Below are 16929 nucleotides of genomic sequence, written 5' to 3'. Positions count from 1 at the left end.
AGAACATTTTATTGGAAGAGTCAGTTTGATCTAACAGAATAGCAAAGTTGGAAAGGACCTTAGAGATCTTCTAGCTGAACCATCTTCTATTCAATCAGGAGACTCTATATGAGACTTAAATCAAGCAGGGGAACCTAGAGGAGGACACCTTGGAAATTCTGGGGCAGGGGTAGGGAAGAATCACATCCTGTGCAGGGGGCTCTGTTGTAACTTTGAGTATTTGCTAAGTGATCAGTCATAAGTTGAGGACTAGTTTTAGAGGGAGAAGAATGTGTCCAAAATATGGGGAGGGGGAATTGAAAGATCATGGGGGACTAATGTGCTAAGCAATCTTTTTTCTTAAAAGTACACCTGAAAGATGCTGAGAACTATTCAAGCTGTTTGATTACTAGTCCAAAAATGGATTAAGAACCTGTTTGACTAGGATGTAGGCACTGTATGTTTATTGTAAGGATAAAACCAGTACTCTCCTAGTCTAAAAACATCAAGTACTTTACTGTTAAAATATTGAAGGTAGCATTTTATTTTATTTAGTTCACCAAACTTCCCAAGGTAGCTCAGGATTCCACACATATTGATAAAGAAGAATATTTATAGCTGTGGCTTGAAATGAGGGGTCCTTGGTGCTCCAAAAGGGATCAAAATGACTAAAACAACTCCCCAATGTACTTCCCCATTAACAATCAACACCCAGGTCAGCATAGATGCAAATAAGCTAAAAATAAATAGAATCACCAATAAAACTAAAGATCTACCAAGGCCACTCCCACCAACGCTGATAGGACAAACCACTAGAATATAAATTGAGAACAAACCCTATTCCCTTATGAGTGTTGATGATGTTACCTAGTTTGGGTAATGAAATGTCTGCAAGAAAACCACCAAGCACAGAGTACATCAAGGACCTGTCATTCCACATATTGTTAAGGATTTATTTATCAAATTTATATAGCTGCCCATCTCATAAATGTGACTCCAGGTGGTGTGCGGTAAAATCAACAATTAAAACAGTCTTAAATAAACATTAAAACAGGAAGCATTATTCAGTAATAATATTTAGTAGAAGTCAACACATTTGCATGTGACTTATTCAAGGTTTTCTTACACAAGCATTTTAAATTATGAACATAAAGGCTTCAGGCAGATAATGAACAGCTGGGAGACTCAAGGATAAATGAAGGACCTGTCTAATTAAGAAGATTAATGAGATTTTTTTTATTAAGAATAAGCACTAACTCACAAAGAACATCTATTTTTAGAAGCCAATCCCCAATATATAGCCAACCATACTTGCTGAAAAGGAAAGAAAAGGTAATGAGAAGATCAGTGATGGAGTTCAACTGATAACTTTTTTCACAAAAGTTTTGAGTGTTACTGTATCTTGTGCTGTAACATAACCATGATGGAGACTAAAATGCAGGAATACCACATAACTATGAAGTTTCTTTTCACTTTTTTATTTACTCAAGAGGCCTGCATTGCATTCCTGCTTGAAAGACTTCAGAGACAAATATTTAAGTCCATCTGAATTCTTTAAAGTTAAATTAGTGAAGCATAACTAATGTGCAAATTATATTCCAAGATATGTTAGGGGTCTCTTTTATTCAGATTCTTTTTGTCTGATATTTATTTGTTCTTTTCTCAGTAAGACTGCCTTGTGACTGATTTGAAGGAGAAAAGACAAATTCAGAAGCATTTTAACACCAAGTTCCCAATGTCCACACCTATAATTTAAAAATACTATTCCAAGGAACAACATCCTAAGAAAGCACCTGCTTTGCAAACAAGGTCATTTCCTAGCACCTCCAAGTTAGGATGGAAAACATCCTCATTTTTGTGCTAATCAACACACACAATAATAAACTCAGATAGCTTGACTTTGAATAAACTTCTTGCTATATGGGCTTTTCTAATATACGGAAAAGGATAAATGATTCATTTTGTAATCAGTTCTTGGAAATCTGAATGCTGAATGTGGCAACCAAAAGAGACTCTAGCAGTCTGAAAACATGGAATAGCACAAACAATATTTTAGAACATCACTTTCCCCATATGCAATAATTGAGTTTGCTATAAATATGAGAAAGGCAAACAAACTGATTTTTATTCTTCATATGAGAGGCTTCATCTATTTAAAAAGAAAATTGTATCTGAAATCTAATGCAATTGGCTAAAAAAAAGTATTTTCAACAATTTTGTTATCTCTTGTATATATTTACTGTTTTTTTTTACTTTCTCAAATATACTAAACAGATCACATTCATAATCTCAGTGGCAGCATGCTTTTCTGCAGACTGTCTAAAACGAAGAACCACAAATAGTGGCCAAATATAGGAAGTGCAAGGATAAGCTGAAAGATCAAACAAATATTTGTTGCTGGCCTATTCAGCAATCTTAAGAGCACAGATCCTACATGTGGTTCTCATGCTCCAAAATGTAGTGTTTATGGTCAATGGAGACATTGACAATGGTTCTGGAAAAATGGTTGTAGAAATTCCAGCCAGGATGGCTATCAGCCAGTCTCCTGATCATTCTTCTAGTAGTAGTTCTGGAAGATTAGGATAAAATATTGCATGGTTAACAGAGGTGGAAGAGTGGGTAGATAACCATGTATATCCTGGTAAAGAATGTGGAAGGAGAGTGGTTAAAATAGGGTTAATTTTAAAAGAAGTAATAGGACAGTTGATTCCTTACCGTTAAAGAGAGGGCCATGCAGACAAAAGTGAACTTTTTGATGTGGGTTCCTGTGACAGTACTGCTGGAATTCACCATTTTATTGCTGGGATTGTTCTAAGGTGAAAGGGAGAAAAACCAGTGCAATTAGCCTTAGTAGAACAAATGTATAGTACGTTCAGGGGCAAATCATCAGATTTTGTCAACCTAATCTGTAGTTATTCAATCCTTTAGATGAATTTAATGCTGAGTAAATTTGAACTGAGGAAACTTTAGAAAGGAAATTCTTTACTGGCAAAAATACGGTGAAAGAGTGTCCAAGAAAACAGGCTTTGCTTCTGGAAGTATCACCAGAGTTTTACTACCCATATTGCTGCTTTTGCATGATGAAGAAGCAAAAAAAAAAAAAAAAAGTTAGCTGCAGTTTTGTTTATTGCAGATAGCAGCCACAAACTCGTGAAACTGCTTTCTATAGACCTACATTATTTCTTTCTAATCAGAATCAAAACCAACTGCATCTCACAGGCTTACAGAAGTGCATTTGCAGTATTTCATAATTAAGATCCTACATATAGACAGGCTTCTGAATCTGAGCTGGAGCTCTTCCATTCAATAAATTAACATAGCCACAGAACAGTGACTTCGAACATCTTGCAGCATAAGTGATAACAATGATTTAGTGGGACTTACTCTATAGATTGGTTACCGCCACTGAATGCAACTTCTAAACTGAACATATATAAGAAACGGGAGGTTGTTTTCCTATGCCAGTCACTGCTGTACAAATTGGTTAGGGATCATTAACCTCTGTTTGTCCATCTTTTCACCAATTCCCTACTCTTTAATGGGAATTTATCCAAACCAGCCCTGCAGTTTGATGCAGCATGATGCTATTGCAGATGCTGAACACACAATACAGTAAGCTCTTATTTATTTATAACGGTAGGAATGTCTGCCTTCTTATAATGTACCTGCTGAATTTTCAGACAAAATTTTCCAGATTCCTAGAGATCTATTAAGTCCAATCCAATCCATATAACAGCAGTTGTTTTCATAGAGAAATATCAACTCATTCTCCTTGATGAACTAAGTCATTGGACCCTGATTTATCCTACATCTAATTAGCAATAAAAGTAACCTACAGAAGATGAAGATCTGAACATCTGGTTTTTATTCACTCTAATGATCTGTACACATACTAAGTGACTTGATGTTCTGTTCTGCACAAAGAAATTCCAGATATCACTATGCAAATATTTAAAAAAAAACTATTTATCTCTCCCTGAACCCACCCTCTATCTAACCAGACAGATGGAGCTTCTGAAACAGAAGAAAATGTTCATCCCAGAACAGTTGAAGCAGTGATGTCATTCTTAAAGGGAGCTATAGATAAAAGGAAGCTGAGGGATAAACACCCATACTTTTGGTGTTATCCATCTTTGTGCATCATTTTCTTAGTTTATTAGTTGTCAGAGACTCAAATAAAAAACCCTCAATAGCTCTTTTTACAGGGTACAGTGTAAGAGAACGTTCTCTGACCAACACAGATTGCTGAAACTCTTTTTCTCTTCGATTGTATCTTTATGCTCCATCCTTTGTTCATACATAGGGACATAACAGAGAAACAATTACCTTACAATTCTTTAAGCAAACGAAGGATTAACCTTTGGGCATGGAGGTCACTGTTCCAAACACTTCATAAGGAAGAGGTGGAGCTGTTGAGCAATATGGAGCTTAATTGATGTGTATGTGATAGTATCAGGAAAAGCAATCAGACTGACAGAAACTTGTTTGCGTTCTCTTTCTCTTTTTTTGCAAATTCACTCCTCACAAAGCCTATTTCTTACAGAGTACTCTTGGCAAAACTGAATTTGAAAAGAAAACTAAGATTTTGCTCTCATCACAGAAAACAAGCTCACCTTGTCAAAAGCAGGGTAAACAGCTCGGATCTCTGTCAACCAGCCATATGGCATGTGTCCCACTGGATACGTAGCTGTCAAAATTGCTACTGCCTAAAGTGTGAAGGAAAAACAGAAGATTACGTATCAGATCTTCCGAGGCAACTTGCTTTTTAACTAATATTCAAACACTTCTATCATTGTTAGATCAGCAGTATTTTAAGACTGTCAAGCATGCACCTGATTCATGACCACACTAGATGCAAACAACTGACACTAAGTAAATGAATACCTAGATTCGCATATTAAATTAAGTCATAATATTAATTTAATGTTGACTTAATGTAGGTGAATCCCATAATTATTGTTTGTAAAACTGTGATTTATGGCTTAATACAAAATGGCTTTTTAAATAAAAAGCAGTTAAAGCAGACCACAGCATGGTATAGTGTATGAACTCAGTTTATGACTTTCAGCTGCAGAAAAATTCTATGTTGCAACAATTCTAACTCAATTGCAACTACTTTAAAATATATATACTTTGCCAGTTTCATTCTGCATTTTCCCACATCCAGTAGACCTTTTTGATTTGATGACCATTCTCTAGTGAAATGTGGCACAGTTGTTAATGGAGAAATACTGTTCAGAACTGTTGTAAAAATAAACCAAACTATGATTTATGGAGTGTTTTGTTTCTATATAATACCTAATTTAGTCTATTTGTGATACACTAACATATGATTAACTGAAAATGGCAATGGGAACCTCTGAACTTCTCACAACCATCCTGAAACATGAGAAAACATAAAACTGAAACTCATTATTAAACTTAATTTTAATTAAATCTAATTATTTTCCCCTGATCCCTTCTTAATAGTTTCTTGAAACATGGCTTCCAAACATGATTAAAAGATGTGCACATCCAGCTCATTCCACACATTTGGTCCAGATGTCATTTTCCATTTTTTGACATCTTTTTGTGGTGCTATTCCAATGCAATGCAAGGCTCCCCCCCTTAATTCTGTAATCCTGTATTTTCATGGAATTTCTCAAAACACGTACCACAAAACACATGCTAATCTGCATCTGTATAATGAAAGATCCAACTGAGACTGGAAAGCAGGGGGTGAACTGCATAAAACACTGAGAATGTTGTACTCAGTAATGAAAAGATATTCAGTGATTGGCAGGGGTGGGATTCAAATTTCTTAAAAACCAGTTCTGTGGGTGTGGCCTAATTTGTGGGTGTGGCTTGGTGGTCATGTGACTGGCTGGGCATGGCTTGTTGACTGGGCATGGCTTGGTGGTCATGTGACTGGCTGGGCAAGGCTTGTATGTAAATATTATAAATATTTATGTAAATATTGAATTTTTTTGATAAAAAAGAGCAACTTTTACCCAAAGGCAGATTGAGCTGCTCACAGAATCACAGATTCATTCAGAGATCTGTCTTTCTGCAATCGGCTACCTGAGTCTGGCACAAAAAAATTGCCAGCAAGCAAACTCACAAAATTAACTTACAACACACCATGTATGTAAATATTGATTTTTTTATAAAAAAAGAGCAACTTTTACCCAAAATCAGGCAGAGCAGGCAGGCAGATTGAGTTGCTCACAGAATCACAGATTCACTTAGAGATCTGTGATTCTGCCATCTGCTACCTGAGTCTGCACTGAATAATAGAAGCTTCAGGCTCAGCTCTGCTTTTAGATTAGCCAGAAAGCAAGAAATCGGATGATTTCCTGCTTTCTAGCTAATCTAAGTCTCCCAGCACAGCAGAACAACTGATGGTTGGGGGGGGGGGAAGGAAAAATAGCAACTTAGCAGGCAAGTTTGATGGCGTGCATGCAAGGTAAGGTGTGAATGGGTGGGGCGAGGCCAGAGCGATTTTATGGTTCTCCGGCAGGTAGAATCCCACCCCTGGTGAGGGTGCATTTTGCGCATGTGTGTAGATCATCTCCTAAAAACATCAGCTGTGCCGCCCAGACAGCTGACAAGCGCTGCGCGAGGGTGCGCAGCATTTGAAAATCCTCTTCTTTCCTGCTTTTTCAACCTCAGCTGTGCCGCACAAAGTAGCTGAGGTCAAAAAAGCAGGAAATAAAGGACAGTCAAGAGCCTGGGTGGTTGGGTAGGCCAAACAGAGCAGCAGACCCCAAACTGGTTTGGTGTCTGCTGCTCTTCAGAGCTACTGGTTCTATAGAACCAGGCTGAACTGGTACCATCCTAACCCTGGTGATTGGACAATATTTATATATCTTACCTAACTACTCAAGACTGTCTATGTTATTATGCTTTGGAAATCATGACTAGCGACACAAGCAAATATAGCTACGTTGTAGATTATATCTAAACTACATCAGTTTATAAATTTTAGTAGTAAAGGAGCATGCACACAATAACTAGGATCGCCTCAAGATTTTTTAAAGAAAGTGGACAGGCCTTTTGGTATAAGGATCAAGAACCCGTATCTTATGTGGTCAGAAACTTGAACAGGTTTTTCTTAATCACATTTAAACTGTTTTGAAGAATATTCTGTATTGTCCATTACAGGGTGGAAGTTCAAAATCTTATTCTTCCATTTCAAATTTACTGGGCAACTTTTATTACAAATCTATTAATCTCTTCAGTTTGTTCGAAGAGAAATCACTAAGAAAACAATAGCAATATAATCTTATGGCTCAGAAATAAATTCTAAGGCAGGGTTGCCAATTAAATTATTCTATGCAAAGAAGTGGCACACTTCTCTAGGAAGCACATTCATGAGTGTAAATAAATATTGTGATACAGAGCATGCTTATTTAAGCAATTACAGTATTGCATTTGAAAAAGGGAAATGGATTTCACAGAATTGCAAGGAACAGTTTAGGGACATCAAGTTGAACTCTGCTCAGTACAGGAGTCTAAACTAAAAAAAAACTGATAGCTGTTAACTCTGCTGGAAGACAGCCAGTGAAGAGAAATCCATCGCCTCTCTGGCTAAACAAGTGCACACTCAACTTGTTTTTTGCCATTATGAATGGGAGCTTTTTCTGATATTCAGTCATAATTCCTGGGACCTAAATATACTCTGGATTAACAGGTCATTTTATTTTTCTCAAATATTTGAAAGGTGTTTTGCATGCAAGAAAGAAGTAATATCTAAGCCAAAAATATGTGTCTCATCGTCTAACCGTGGTTAGAAATTCAGAAACATTAAAACTGAATTGGGCCCAAAATAAGAAAAATAAAATAACTGTCAATAGACCCAGCAGCATCCATAAGCTGAAATTTGCAGAACACTCTGCTTGTGTACCAGGATTTTCCAAACTGTTAATGCTACCAGTGCTTTCTCTTTTAGCAATGATGTTTTCAGAAACAGAAAGCAACAGAACACACAAACAATAGACACCAATGAAGTCAGTTATCAGCTGACAAGATGAGACACATTTCAACAAGAGAATGTTGAAAGGCATTCTTTGCCTTCACAATGGAAAATATATCCAAATGGGTGATTTAAAATATTAATTACGCAACTTGTGCTCAGTAAAAGTTAATTGTTCAATTAAGTACATGCTGAATACCTTAGTTCTATATTTCACTTCTTTATGTTACTTAGATAAAAGCTCAAAGGTCTTCATTTCCATGAAACAATTATATTAAATATCATGCTAGAATAAAGGTTGTACATTTATACCAATCTTATAAATATGAGTAACTTCATAGTGGAGCAGAATTCTAAGCAACCAAGCAGGTACCCATATTTGCATTAGTGACGAATATCTGTAGCTCAGGTATAGGATGAGGGTGACGGTTTGTTCTCCAAGCTTGTGGGTTGCTTTCCAAATGTTTCATTACAAGGCTAAGTAACATTTCAGTGGAGTTCAGGGGGTATCACTATCAGTGGTCTTCTGTTTATAAGGGCTTCAGGTGTGGGTGTGTCAAGTGATGGTCTTGTGGCGGTGAGGTGTGGATGTATCAAGTAAGTGATGGGTCAGGTGTGAGTCATCAGTGAGGGTCTCATGATGGGGAGGTTACATCATATGAGGGTCTTTGGAAGTAAACTGCTAGTGGTGGTGGTGGCAGTTCCATTCATTGTAAACAGTCTCAGAATTTGGCAGCTAAGGAAACAAGGTTGATTCAGAGCATTGTGTCATTTCTTGTTAGTCTGTATGACTAGAAGGGTCACATAATGGATTTAATTCTTCACTGGAAATATAAGTAGTGTACTTTTCAGGGAGAGAGATAGGGAGGGAGACAGAGGGAGGGAGAAAGAGAGGAGGGAGAGGGAGGGAGGGAGAGGGAGAGAGAGGGAGGGAGAGAGAGGTCTTGTGAAAGCCAGTTACCGTTAGAGGAAAAGTACATTTTACTTAATTGAGTACATTTTACATACAAAGACTAGAAGCCATCTGGTTAAATATGTTCAAGCTGTCATTAATTTGCAGAGTAGATGTGATTACAACTATTAGTCTTCTCTTAGACTGTGCTCCTTAATTTGCAGAAGATGTGTTGCAACACTGAGAGATCTGGTTCTTTAAAAGCAGTTATTCTATACAGGTAGCCATCGAATTACAACAGCAATGGAGACTGGGATTTCTGTCACTAAAATGATATGGTCATAAAGCATGATGTCACAAGAATGCACTTTTAGCAATGGCAACCTTTGCGGTCCCCACTGCTGTTGTTAAATGAGCACCTCCTCTCAATTTCATGCCCATTTCCAAAAATCAAAAGTAGGAAGCAAATAGCAAATTGTAAATCCCAGGTGTCTCAGAAGCAGGTCAGTAGGCAGGTAAGTGGCTGCTGTTGGGTGGGAAAGGGAGGGGCTGTGCAGATAGTTTGGGTGGTGCAGGGTGAATGTGGCAGGGTTTGGGGTGGCTCCTGCAGGGTGGAAAATATGTGCACAAGTTGTTGGGGAGGGTGTGTGGGTAGCTAGGATGGTGTTGCACAAGTTCTGTGATGCTCATATGTGGGTAGCATGGGGAGGCACAACATGAGTGTGGTGTGGCTTGGGATGGCTGCTGCCAGGTGGGAAAGGATGTGTGAATGGCCAGGGAAAGTGTTTATGGTCCGTGACATGAGTGCAGAAGGTGTGGGGGAGGATGCACAGATGGGGTAGACTTATGTGACCTTCCTTTCCAGCTTCCTCATTGATTTTGCTTATAGAAAAGCCAGCAGGGAAGATCAAAAATTGTGATAACAGGACCATGGGATGCTACAACTGTCATAAGTGCAAGCCTATTGCCAAGCACCCAGATTGCAATTGCAATCATGTAACCATAGAGTTGACGGAACTTCAAGGACTGGTCGTAAGCACCACTTATTCAGCACCAATGTTAACGTTGAAGAGTTGCTGAATGAATGGTCATTAACCAAGAACTACCTGTAGCACAATTTCAATGAAAATTTCAAAGGTTGGAATTGGGATTATTACTGGATACCCTCCCTGAAAAGCCTTGGACATGACCCCCACAGCTCCCTGAAAGCTGGTAACCAATCACAATTTTTAATGAGAAAAGGAGAACATTATTATTGTATTTTCTTAAAAAATGTAACAAAATATATGTTTCAGCAGTCCCAATTTTGTTTTTGAAGAAGCTTTGTTTTTGAAGAAGCTTCTTGGATGAGAAGTGAAATGTCTCCAAGGAAAAACAAAGAAAGTTCAGTTGCCTTTTGAAAAAGCACCTCTGGGACAACCATGACCGGAATGGCTGAGAATCTCCATAAACATGCAATTCATAATTTTAAATAAATTTAAATTTCAATATATTTATATATTAATTTATTTACTTTATTTAATTTACATTAAATAAATGTAAATTACTGTATTCACCCACAAGTAAGAAGATTCTTAATTTAATATCTCTTCTGAAAAAAGAAGAATAGACAGAAAAAGTGCAGCTCCTATATTGCCATAAGTCAAGGTAAGATACTCCACTGAAATTATTTGGGAAAAAATACATAAACTTTCTTTTAGGTACATATAATAAATCCAGTGTAGTTTTTTTTAATCTCCATCTATTTCTTTGGTTGCAAGCTTTTGGAAAAATAGCTCACCTGCAAAGATCAAGTATAACCTTCAATCTGAAAAATTGCATCCCTCTTCATTAAGTGAAAAGGAAGTAGTAGCCAAATGAAATTTTCCTGAGTCAAAATCATCCAGAAAACTTGGACTTCCGGTTTGAGCTTCTTCGGCGACAGACCAAGACCTCATCTCTGCGAGGCTTTGATCCGTGCTCGCTGCTAGAGCTCCCCAAGCCAGCTGGTTTCGGGGCTAAGCAACCCCGTAGAGGTGGTGAAGAAGGGGGAGACTGCCTGCAGGGTTGAGGAGAGCCACATCTCTCCTCCCCCGTTGGCCATTACTCCCTTTCCCGAAGGCAGTTGTAGCGGTGGTCAGAAATGGCCACCACAAAGAAGAACTCGACCGGAAAAGAATGTGCAGGAGGAAGATAAGAAGAGAAAGTTTTGGTTGACTGGGTCAAACAGCAAAAGCAACAAATAAGGTACCCTGGAATTGAAACTATTAAAAAAAATAACATTGTTCCCTAAGAAGATTTTTAAGCTGCGAAGGAGAGAGAAAAGGGAAAAGATTTGGTTTTTTTTTCTCCTTTTCCTATACTGACAGCTCAGAGACTTAAGCAAGAAATTGGAAAAAAATCCACTTTGACATTAATAGGCATTTAATGCTGAAAATAAAATGTCAAAGGGATAATAAAGATTTCTGGATAATCAAAAGCTTTTGAAAACAGGAAAGGAGAGAAAAAGAATAAAAGGGCAGGATCTGGAAGGGAGGAGACTGCCTGGAATTAGAAAAGAACTTACAGCAAAATCTCAACAAGACTTCCAAAAAATACATTTTAACTGAAACATCGCAACAAAAACCCCAGGAAGAGAAAGTGGAAAAAGAAATAAGAAGAAACAGCTTGGGACTATTTGGATTACTTGATGATCTCTGGATTTTTGGTTATTGTATTTGAATGACTAAAATCAATCGGGTGGTTGTTTAAAACTGTTTAAAAAATGGCTCCACTTTTAGAAGAACTGAAAATGGAACTTAAAAAGTACAAAGAAGATGCACAAGAAGGGAGAGGTTCTTTTGGCTTCATATTTCAGTTTTTAGAAATGGAGATTTGGAACTATGAGAAGCAACAAGAAATGCCTGCAGAACAAGAAAATTGCGACAAAGAAGAAGCCATCTTTAATGAACAAGTAATCTTAGGTGGGGGAAAAAAAGGAAAGGGGGGAAAGAAAATGGAAAGTTTAAGATTAGGAAAAACAACCCCCCCCCAAAAAAAATAGAGTGAAAAATAAGTATAAAATCAGAAAACAACAGAAGAGGGAAATGCAGAAGAGAGAATTAGAACTAGAGAGACAAGGGGGTAAAAAAGGGAGGGAGAAGATGAGAGGGAAGAAAGAAAGGAAAAGAAGTCATAAAGGACAGGAACAAAATATAGAGAAACAGGGCCTATTTAGAGATAATGGGTGAAAATTTAATGGAAAAAGGGATTCTGCAAAGGTACATAAGATAGTATTGTTATATTACAAATAGAAATAATTTTAGAAAAGATGAAACAATGTATGATTAAAATGTCTGATAAAATAGCTGTCGTAATTCAGTGCAATGCTTGTCAATAAATAAATGTAACAAAATGAATATTTAATGATTTACAAAACATATGTGAAGAGAAATAAGGGAAAAATTAATTATGGAGATTATACGTGTCTTTAAGGAAGTATGATATTTAATTGAAAAGAAATGTTAAAGATGTTCAGATTTTAATGATTATTAATGATAGAACAATTCTGGAATGGAATGAGGATTTATAATTACATATATTTATAATCCTTTTTTTAAAAAGAATATAGTGTGTATTATAAGAATGTACCAAGCAGAATTCGATTGGAAGTTATGTATTATGTATTATATTGAAGGTCATAACCTAAAGGTATATATTGAACTTTAAATAAGAATTGAATGGATGTAATTAAAAAATATAATGGTGTCATACTCCAATTAGTAACTACAGGAGAAAATTTGTTTAATGAGAAAAGATAATATGAAATTGAAACAGAACAGACAAAAGTATAAATATAATGATTTGAATTGAGATGAGATAATCACAATAAAATTGAGAAAATTAAAAGAGGGGAAAAACTATATAGAAAATGTAGAATAGTATAAGATATGAAATAGAACACAAAAAGGAGCATGAAATTGAGTTTTGTGTCTGTATAAAGAAGTTCAACCCGGGACCATGCTATTTTTAAAAAAGATGTTTTACTTGTATTTTGTATGTGTGAAAACCCATATAAAACTTTATTTTAAAAAATCATCCAGAAAATCTAGAGGGCAAACTTAGTTAAATAAAAAAGAAGACTTAATGACAATTTTGATTGGGAAGTCTTTCAGGGATCCTGGAAACGAGAAAAGCAAGTCAAGCCATGTTGGCTAGGAACTGCAGAAAATAAATCCAATATAGCTCAGAACCAGTAGCATGGGTAAGCTACCAATGGAAAGTTAATATATCTTCAACAGCTTGATATGATTCACTTTTAAAGGACTGGGAGGAAACATAGTTCTTTTGTCAAGAACAGACCTAAGTTCTCTAAATAAATATAGACCTGCTATTAGGAACAAATATTAGAAAAAATAAAGCAAATTGGACTCATACCTCTGTGGCTGCCGAACTGCCACCAAGGTCACGGGATACAAAGAGGTTCACAATGGGCCTACTGATTCTTTGAGTGGCCAAAATTAATGCCAAAGGCCACCAGAAACTTAGCATCTTTTTTATTGTAGCATCTCCCTGCAGATAAAATGAGAAAAGTCAGTGTTGTTAAATCATCACAAAGTCAGAGCACAGCCATTAGAGGAGCTAAAGAAATTATTTTACAAATGCTCAGACTGTTTCAAGAAAGAGGTGAGAAATAGTATTAAAAAGCTCCTAAGCATATAAATAAAAAAGGAACTACAGATTCTTAAAAATATTGCCTATGGAAATACAGGAGTATTACTGTACTAGGGCGTTCAAACCATATTTAAGAATTTGCTAAAATTATTGTACTTTAGCTACAATTATGCAGTGTGACATTTTAAAAAAACAGTTCTTCTCATACATTTTTCTGCAAAGAAGCATATTGGAAGATTAATGACTTTCATCGCCTCACTATTTGTTCTGCATTTCTTTTAGTTAGTTCTATGCTCATTTCCTTGGTTTGCTGCTGATTGTCTCTTGTTTCTTAGTATCGACACAAATAAGAATAAGAGAAAAAATATCGGAAACAGGACCACAAGAAATATTTTGGTTTTAGAGATATTTAGAAGCAACAGTGATATAGAATGATCAAGTAGCATTGTATATACCAAGCCTGACATATGCTACTGAAACTAAAAAAGGGTAAGTTACTTTGAAGCCAGTATATTTTATTGCCTAGCGATGAGTATGTAACTGTAGCAGTCTTGTACTAAAAAACAACAACAACTCTTAGGCAAATTTCCAAAATACAACTGAGTTATTACTATATAACTATTACTATATAACATATTTTTTACACTGGAATATTTTTCTCATTACCTTTTCCAAATCTATCAAATAGAAAAATATCAATTAAATTTAAGGAACATCTTTTTAAAAGCATTCTTTATAGCTAACAGGAAACACTAGAAAGAGTTTCCTCATTTTTTTTTAAAAAAAATCAAAATTACAGTACTTGATCTCGGATATATATATATATATATATATATATATATATATATATATATATATATATATATATATATATATATGTGTGTGTGTGTGTGTGTGTGTGTGTGTGTATGTTACAATACTCGATCTCTGTAATATATATTTTATACACACACACACACACATATATATAAATCAACATATAAATAAATTGTATTTATACTATATATATGTATATAATATTACAGAGATCAAGTACTGTAATGTTGAACTATAACCCTATAATATAAATAGATGGACTGGATGCAATTATACAGGTAATATATTAATGTATCCAAACTTACTCCCATCTCTGGCCCGCTATGGTCAGGAATAGTATCGTGAATGTTTCTGTAGTAACCCAGGCATAATGTGGTACATCGGACAAGTGCTCCCATATACAAAGACAGGATTGGGATGAGGAGGGGCTCTCGGCATTCCAAGTGACTGTGTAGCAAAATAGCCACAAAAACCACCTAGCAAAAAAAAAAAGAGAGAGAGAGAAGAGGAAGACTAGTTAGAAACAGCTAAGACAGTCAGAAGGCTAAGTCTCTTGGGACATCATTTTCCAAACATGAGATATGTCTTCATTATTGTTCAGGAATATATCCTCCCAAATTTCAGATGGTATATATTGGTTTTTCACCTTTACAAGAAATAACAAAGAACAGAATTTAATGATTGATTTCTATTACCTGCATACCCACATTAATGTGAGAAATTGCTTTTTATTATATAGAATGTAGTTGAAAATCAGATTCTCAATTGTACTCAAAGGAATCAATATTTTAATTATTTTAATTATAGAATATATGGCCGACATTTTTATCAAGAAGCTGTAGGTATAGACACACTTGGAGAAATGAATTTGAAATTACAGGTAATGGCATTGAAAAAAAATGGCAAAAAGAATGACCCTTGTGCTTACAACTGTTGCAGTATCCCCACAATTATGTGATCAAAATTCAAGTGCTTGAATTAAATACTGGCATGTATTTACGACAATTACAGTGTCCCAGGATTATGCGATCGACATTTGCGACCTTCCAATGGTTTCTACCAAGCAAAGTCAATGGGGGAAGCTGGGTTCTCTTAAAGACTGTGTGATTCACTTAACAACTGCAGTGAATTGTTTAACAACCATGGCAAAAAAGATTGTTAAATTGGGGGCACAACTAACTTAACAACTGCCTTGCTTAGCAAAGAAAATTCTGGCCTCAACTGTAGACGTAAGTGGAGGATTACCTACATTTTAAATAATTGATGGTTTTAAAAAAAAAATCCTGAAAAAATATGGAATATTTTTCATACAAAAAATATGATGGAAAAAATATGGTACTGGTGAAATAAGATCAACCAATAATTGGACAGGATTTCACAGGATTTTCAGGGAACTAAAATATAACATATTATACAAATAATTATAACATGGATGAAAACTAGAGTTAATTGTCTCCACAGTAGTTTTAGCAACTGTGTTTAAAAGCTAAAGAATGGGACTAGAATAATCAATGTCCCTTTCCTTTCCATCTAATGGCATACTCTTTATATTTAGTAGTTATTTTAATTGCAAAAAGCAACTCTTCAAATAAATATAACCAATAAAGTAAGTTTGGATGATTCTATTGAGAAAACATTACAATGCACAGCTAATGCATGTGAATCTTGTTACATTCCGCATATCTCCAGAGAAAGAAAAGAATAACATCCATGTGGGCTAATTAGTGAATTACTGAATTAATGTCTTTAATGAGAGTGATTACGATTTAATGGAATATTTAAGTAAATATACTGTTACATTCCTATCCACTTAGTTTTATATATTTAGTATGTACTGAAAACATCAATTGAGCTGAAAGATCATGTTAAGATCTTTCTTAACCTGCTAAGAAAACCTGTTAAATTGTAGTGTTGGGCAAAGAAACAAAAATGAAGTGCACTAAAGATCAATTGTTAAAACAGAAATTTTGAGGTAATGATATTCAGGATGTGGTAACTTGAAGGTTTTTTCTGCAAAACAATGATGTGATTGAAAACTAACAGAGAAAATCTCTCTGGGTTGCCTTTCCGATCCAAAAATTATTGTGTGATTAGTCTGAGAAAATAGCAGGGAAAAAAAAGGCTCAATTATAGTATTAGTTTAAATACAATGAAAAGTATATTTAACGGCATCCATTTTAGCACCATCTAACAGTTAGATGAGTCATTAATAGCTATTATGACACAAACAAAAAAGAGCTAGGTAACAAAACTGTAATTATAACATTATAGTATAATAGTACATGCTGATGATAAACATAGAGATCAATAACATTATTTGTGCGTGTGTGTATGTATGAATGTGTGTGTGTGTATGTAGTCTTTGGATAGATGTAGCAGTGCCCAGTGACAGCAACATCAGGAAGAAGGATTATGAGAAACTGGAGAAGTCCCAAGTCCCAAAGGAGGAACTGGAGAAGTAAAGGCCAAAATTCATGATAGAAGCACTCAGGTCTATGACTCCTAAGCTGGGAGAGTGGCTCTGATAAATCTCAGGAAGATATCTGAACTCTCTGCCCAGATGAGTGCAATGCAAGGAACAGCTAAGTTCCTACGCAGAACCCGCAAACTCCCAGGCCTCTGGTAGAGGACCTGAGATTGAGGAAGACACAGACCA

The 16929-nt window shown here is 35.8% G+C and overlaps 1 protein-coding gene across 1 annotated transcript in view; it reads right to left on the bottom strand.

Annotated features, from left to right (window-relative positions):
• Positions 1-16929, bottom strand: part of ANKH (ANKH inorganic pyrophosphate transport regulator) — a 106584-nt gene that overhangs the window by 12900 nt on the left and 76755 nt on the right. The window contains exons 5-8 of the mRNA XM_026673428.2: positions 14579-14749; positions 13221-13355; positions 4593-4685; positions 2695-2790 (exon numbers count right to left, since the gene is read on the bottom strand). Of these exons, the coding sequence (XP_026529213.1) occupies positions 2695-2790; positions 4593-4685; positions 13221-13355; positions 14579-14749 (495 nt within the window). The remainder of the gene's footprint in view (positions 1-2694; positions 2791-4592; positions 4686-13220; positions 13356-14578; positions 14750-16929) is intronic.

The sequence above is a fragment of the Notechis scutatus genome, chromosome 3, assembly GCF_049901735.1.
Source record: "Notechis scutatus isolate UNSWTSFEM ecotype Mainland chromosome 3, rNotScu1.2, whole genome shotgun sequence".
In the NCBI taxonomy this organism is placed as follows: domain Eukaryota; kingdom Metazoa; phylum Chordata; class Lepidosauria; order Squamata; family Elapidae; genus Notechis; species Notechis scutatus.
This window is presented reverse-complemented; position numbering and strand designations above follow the sequence as displayed.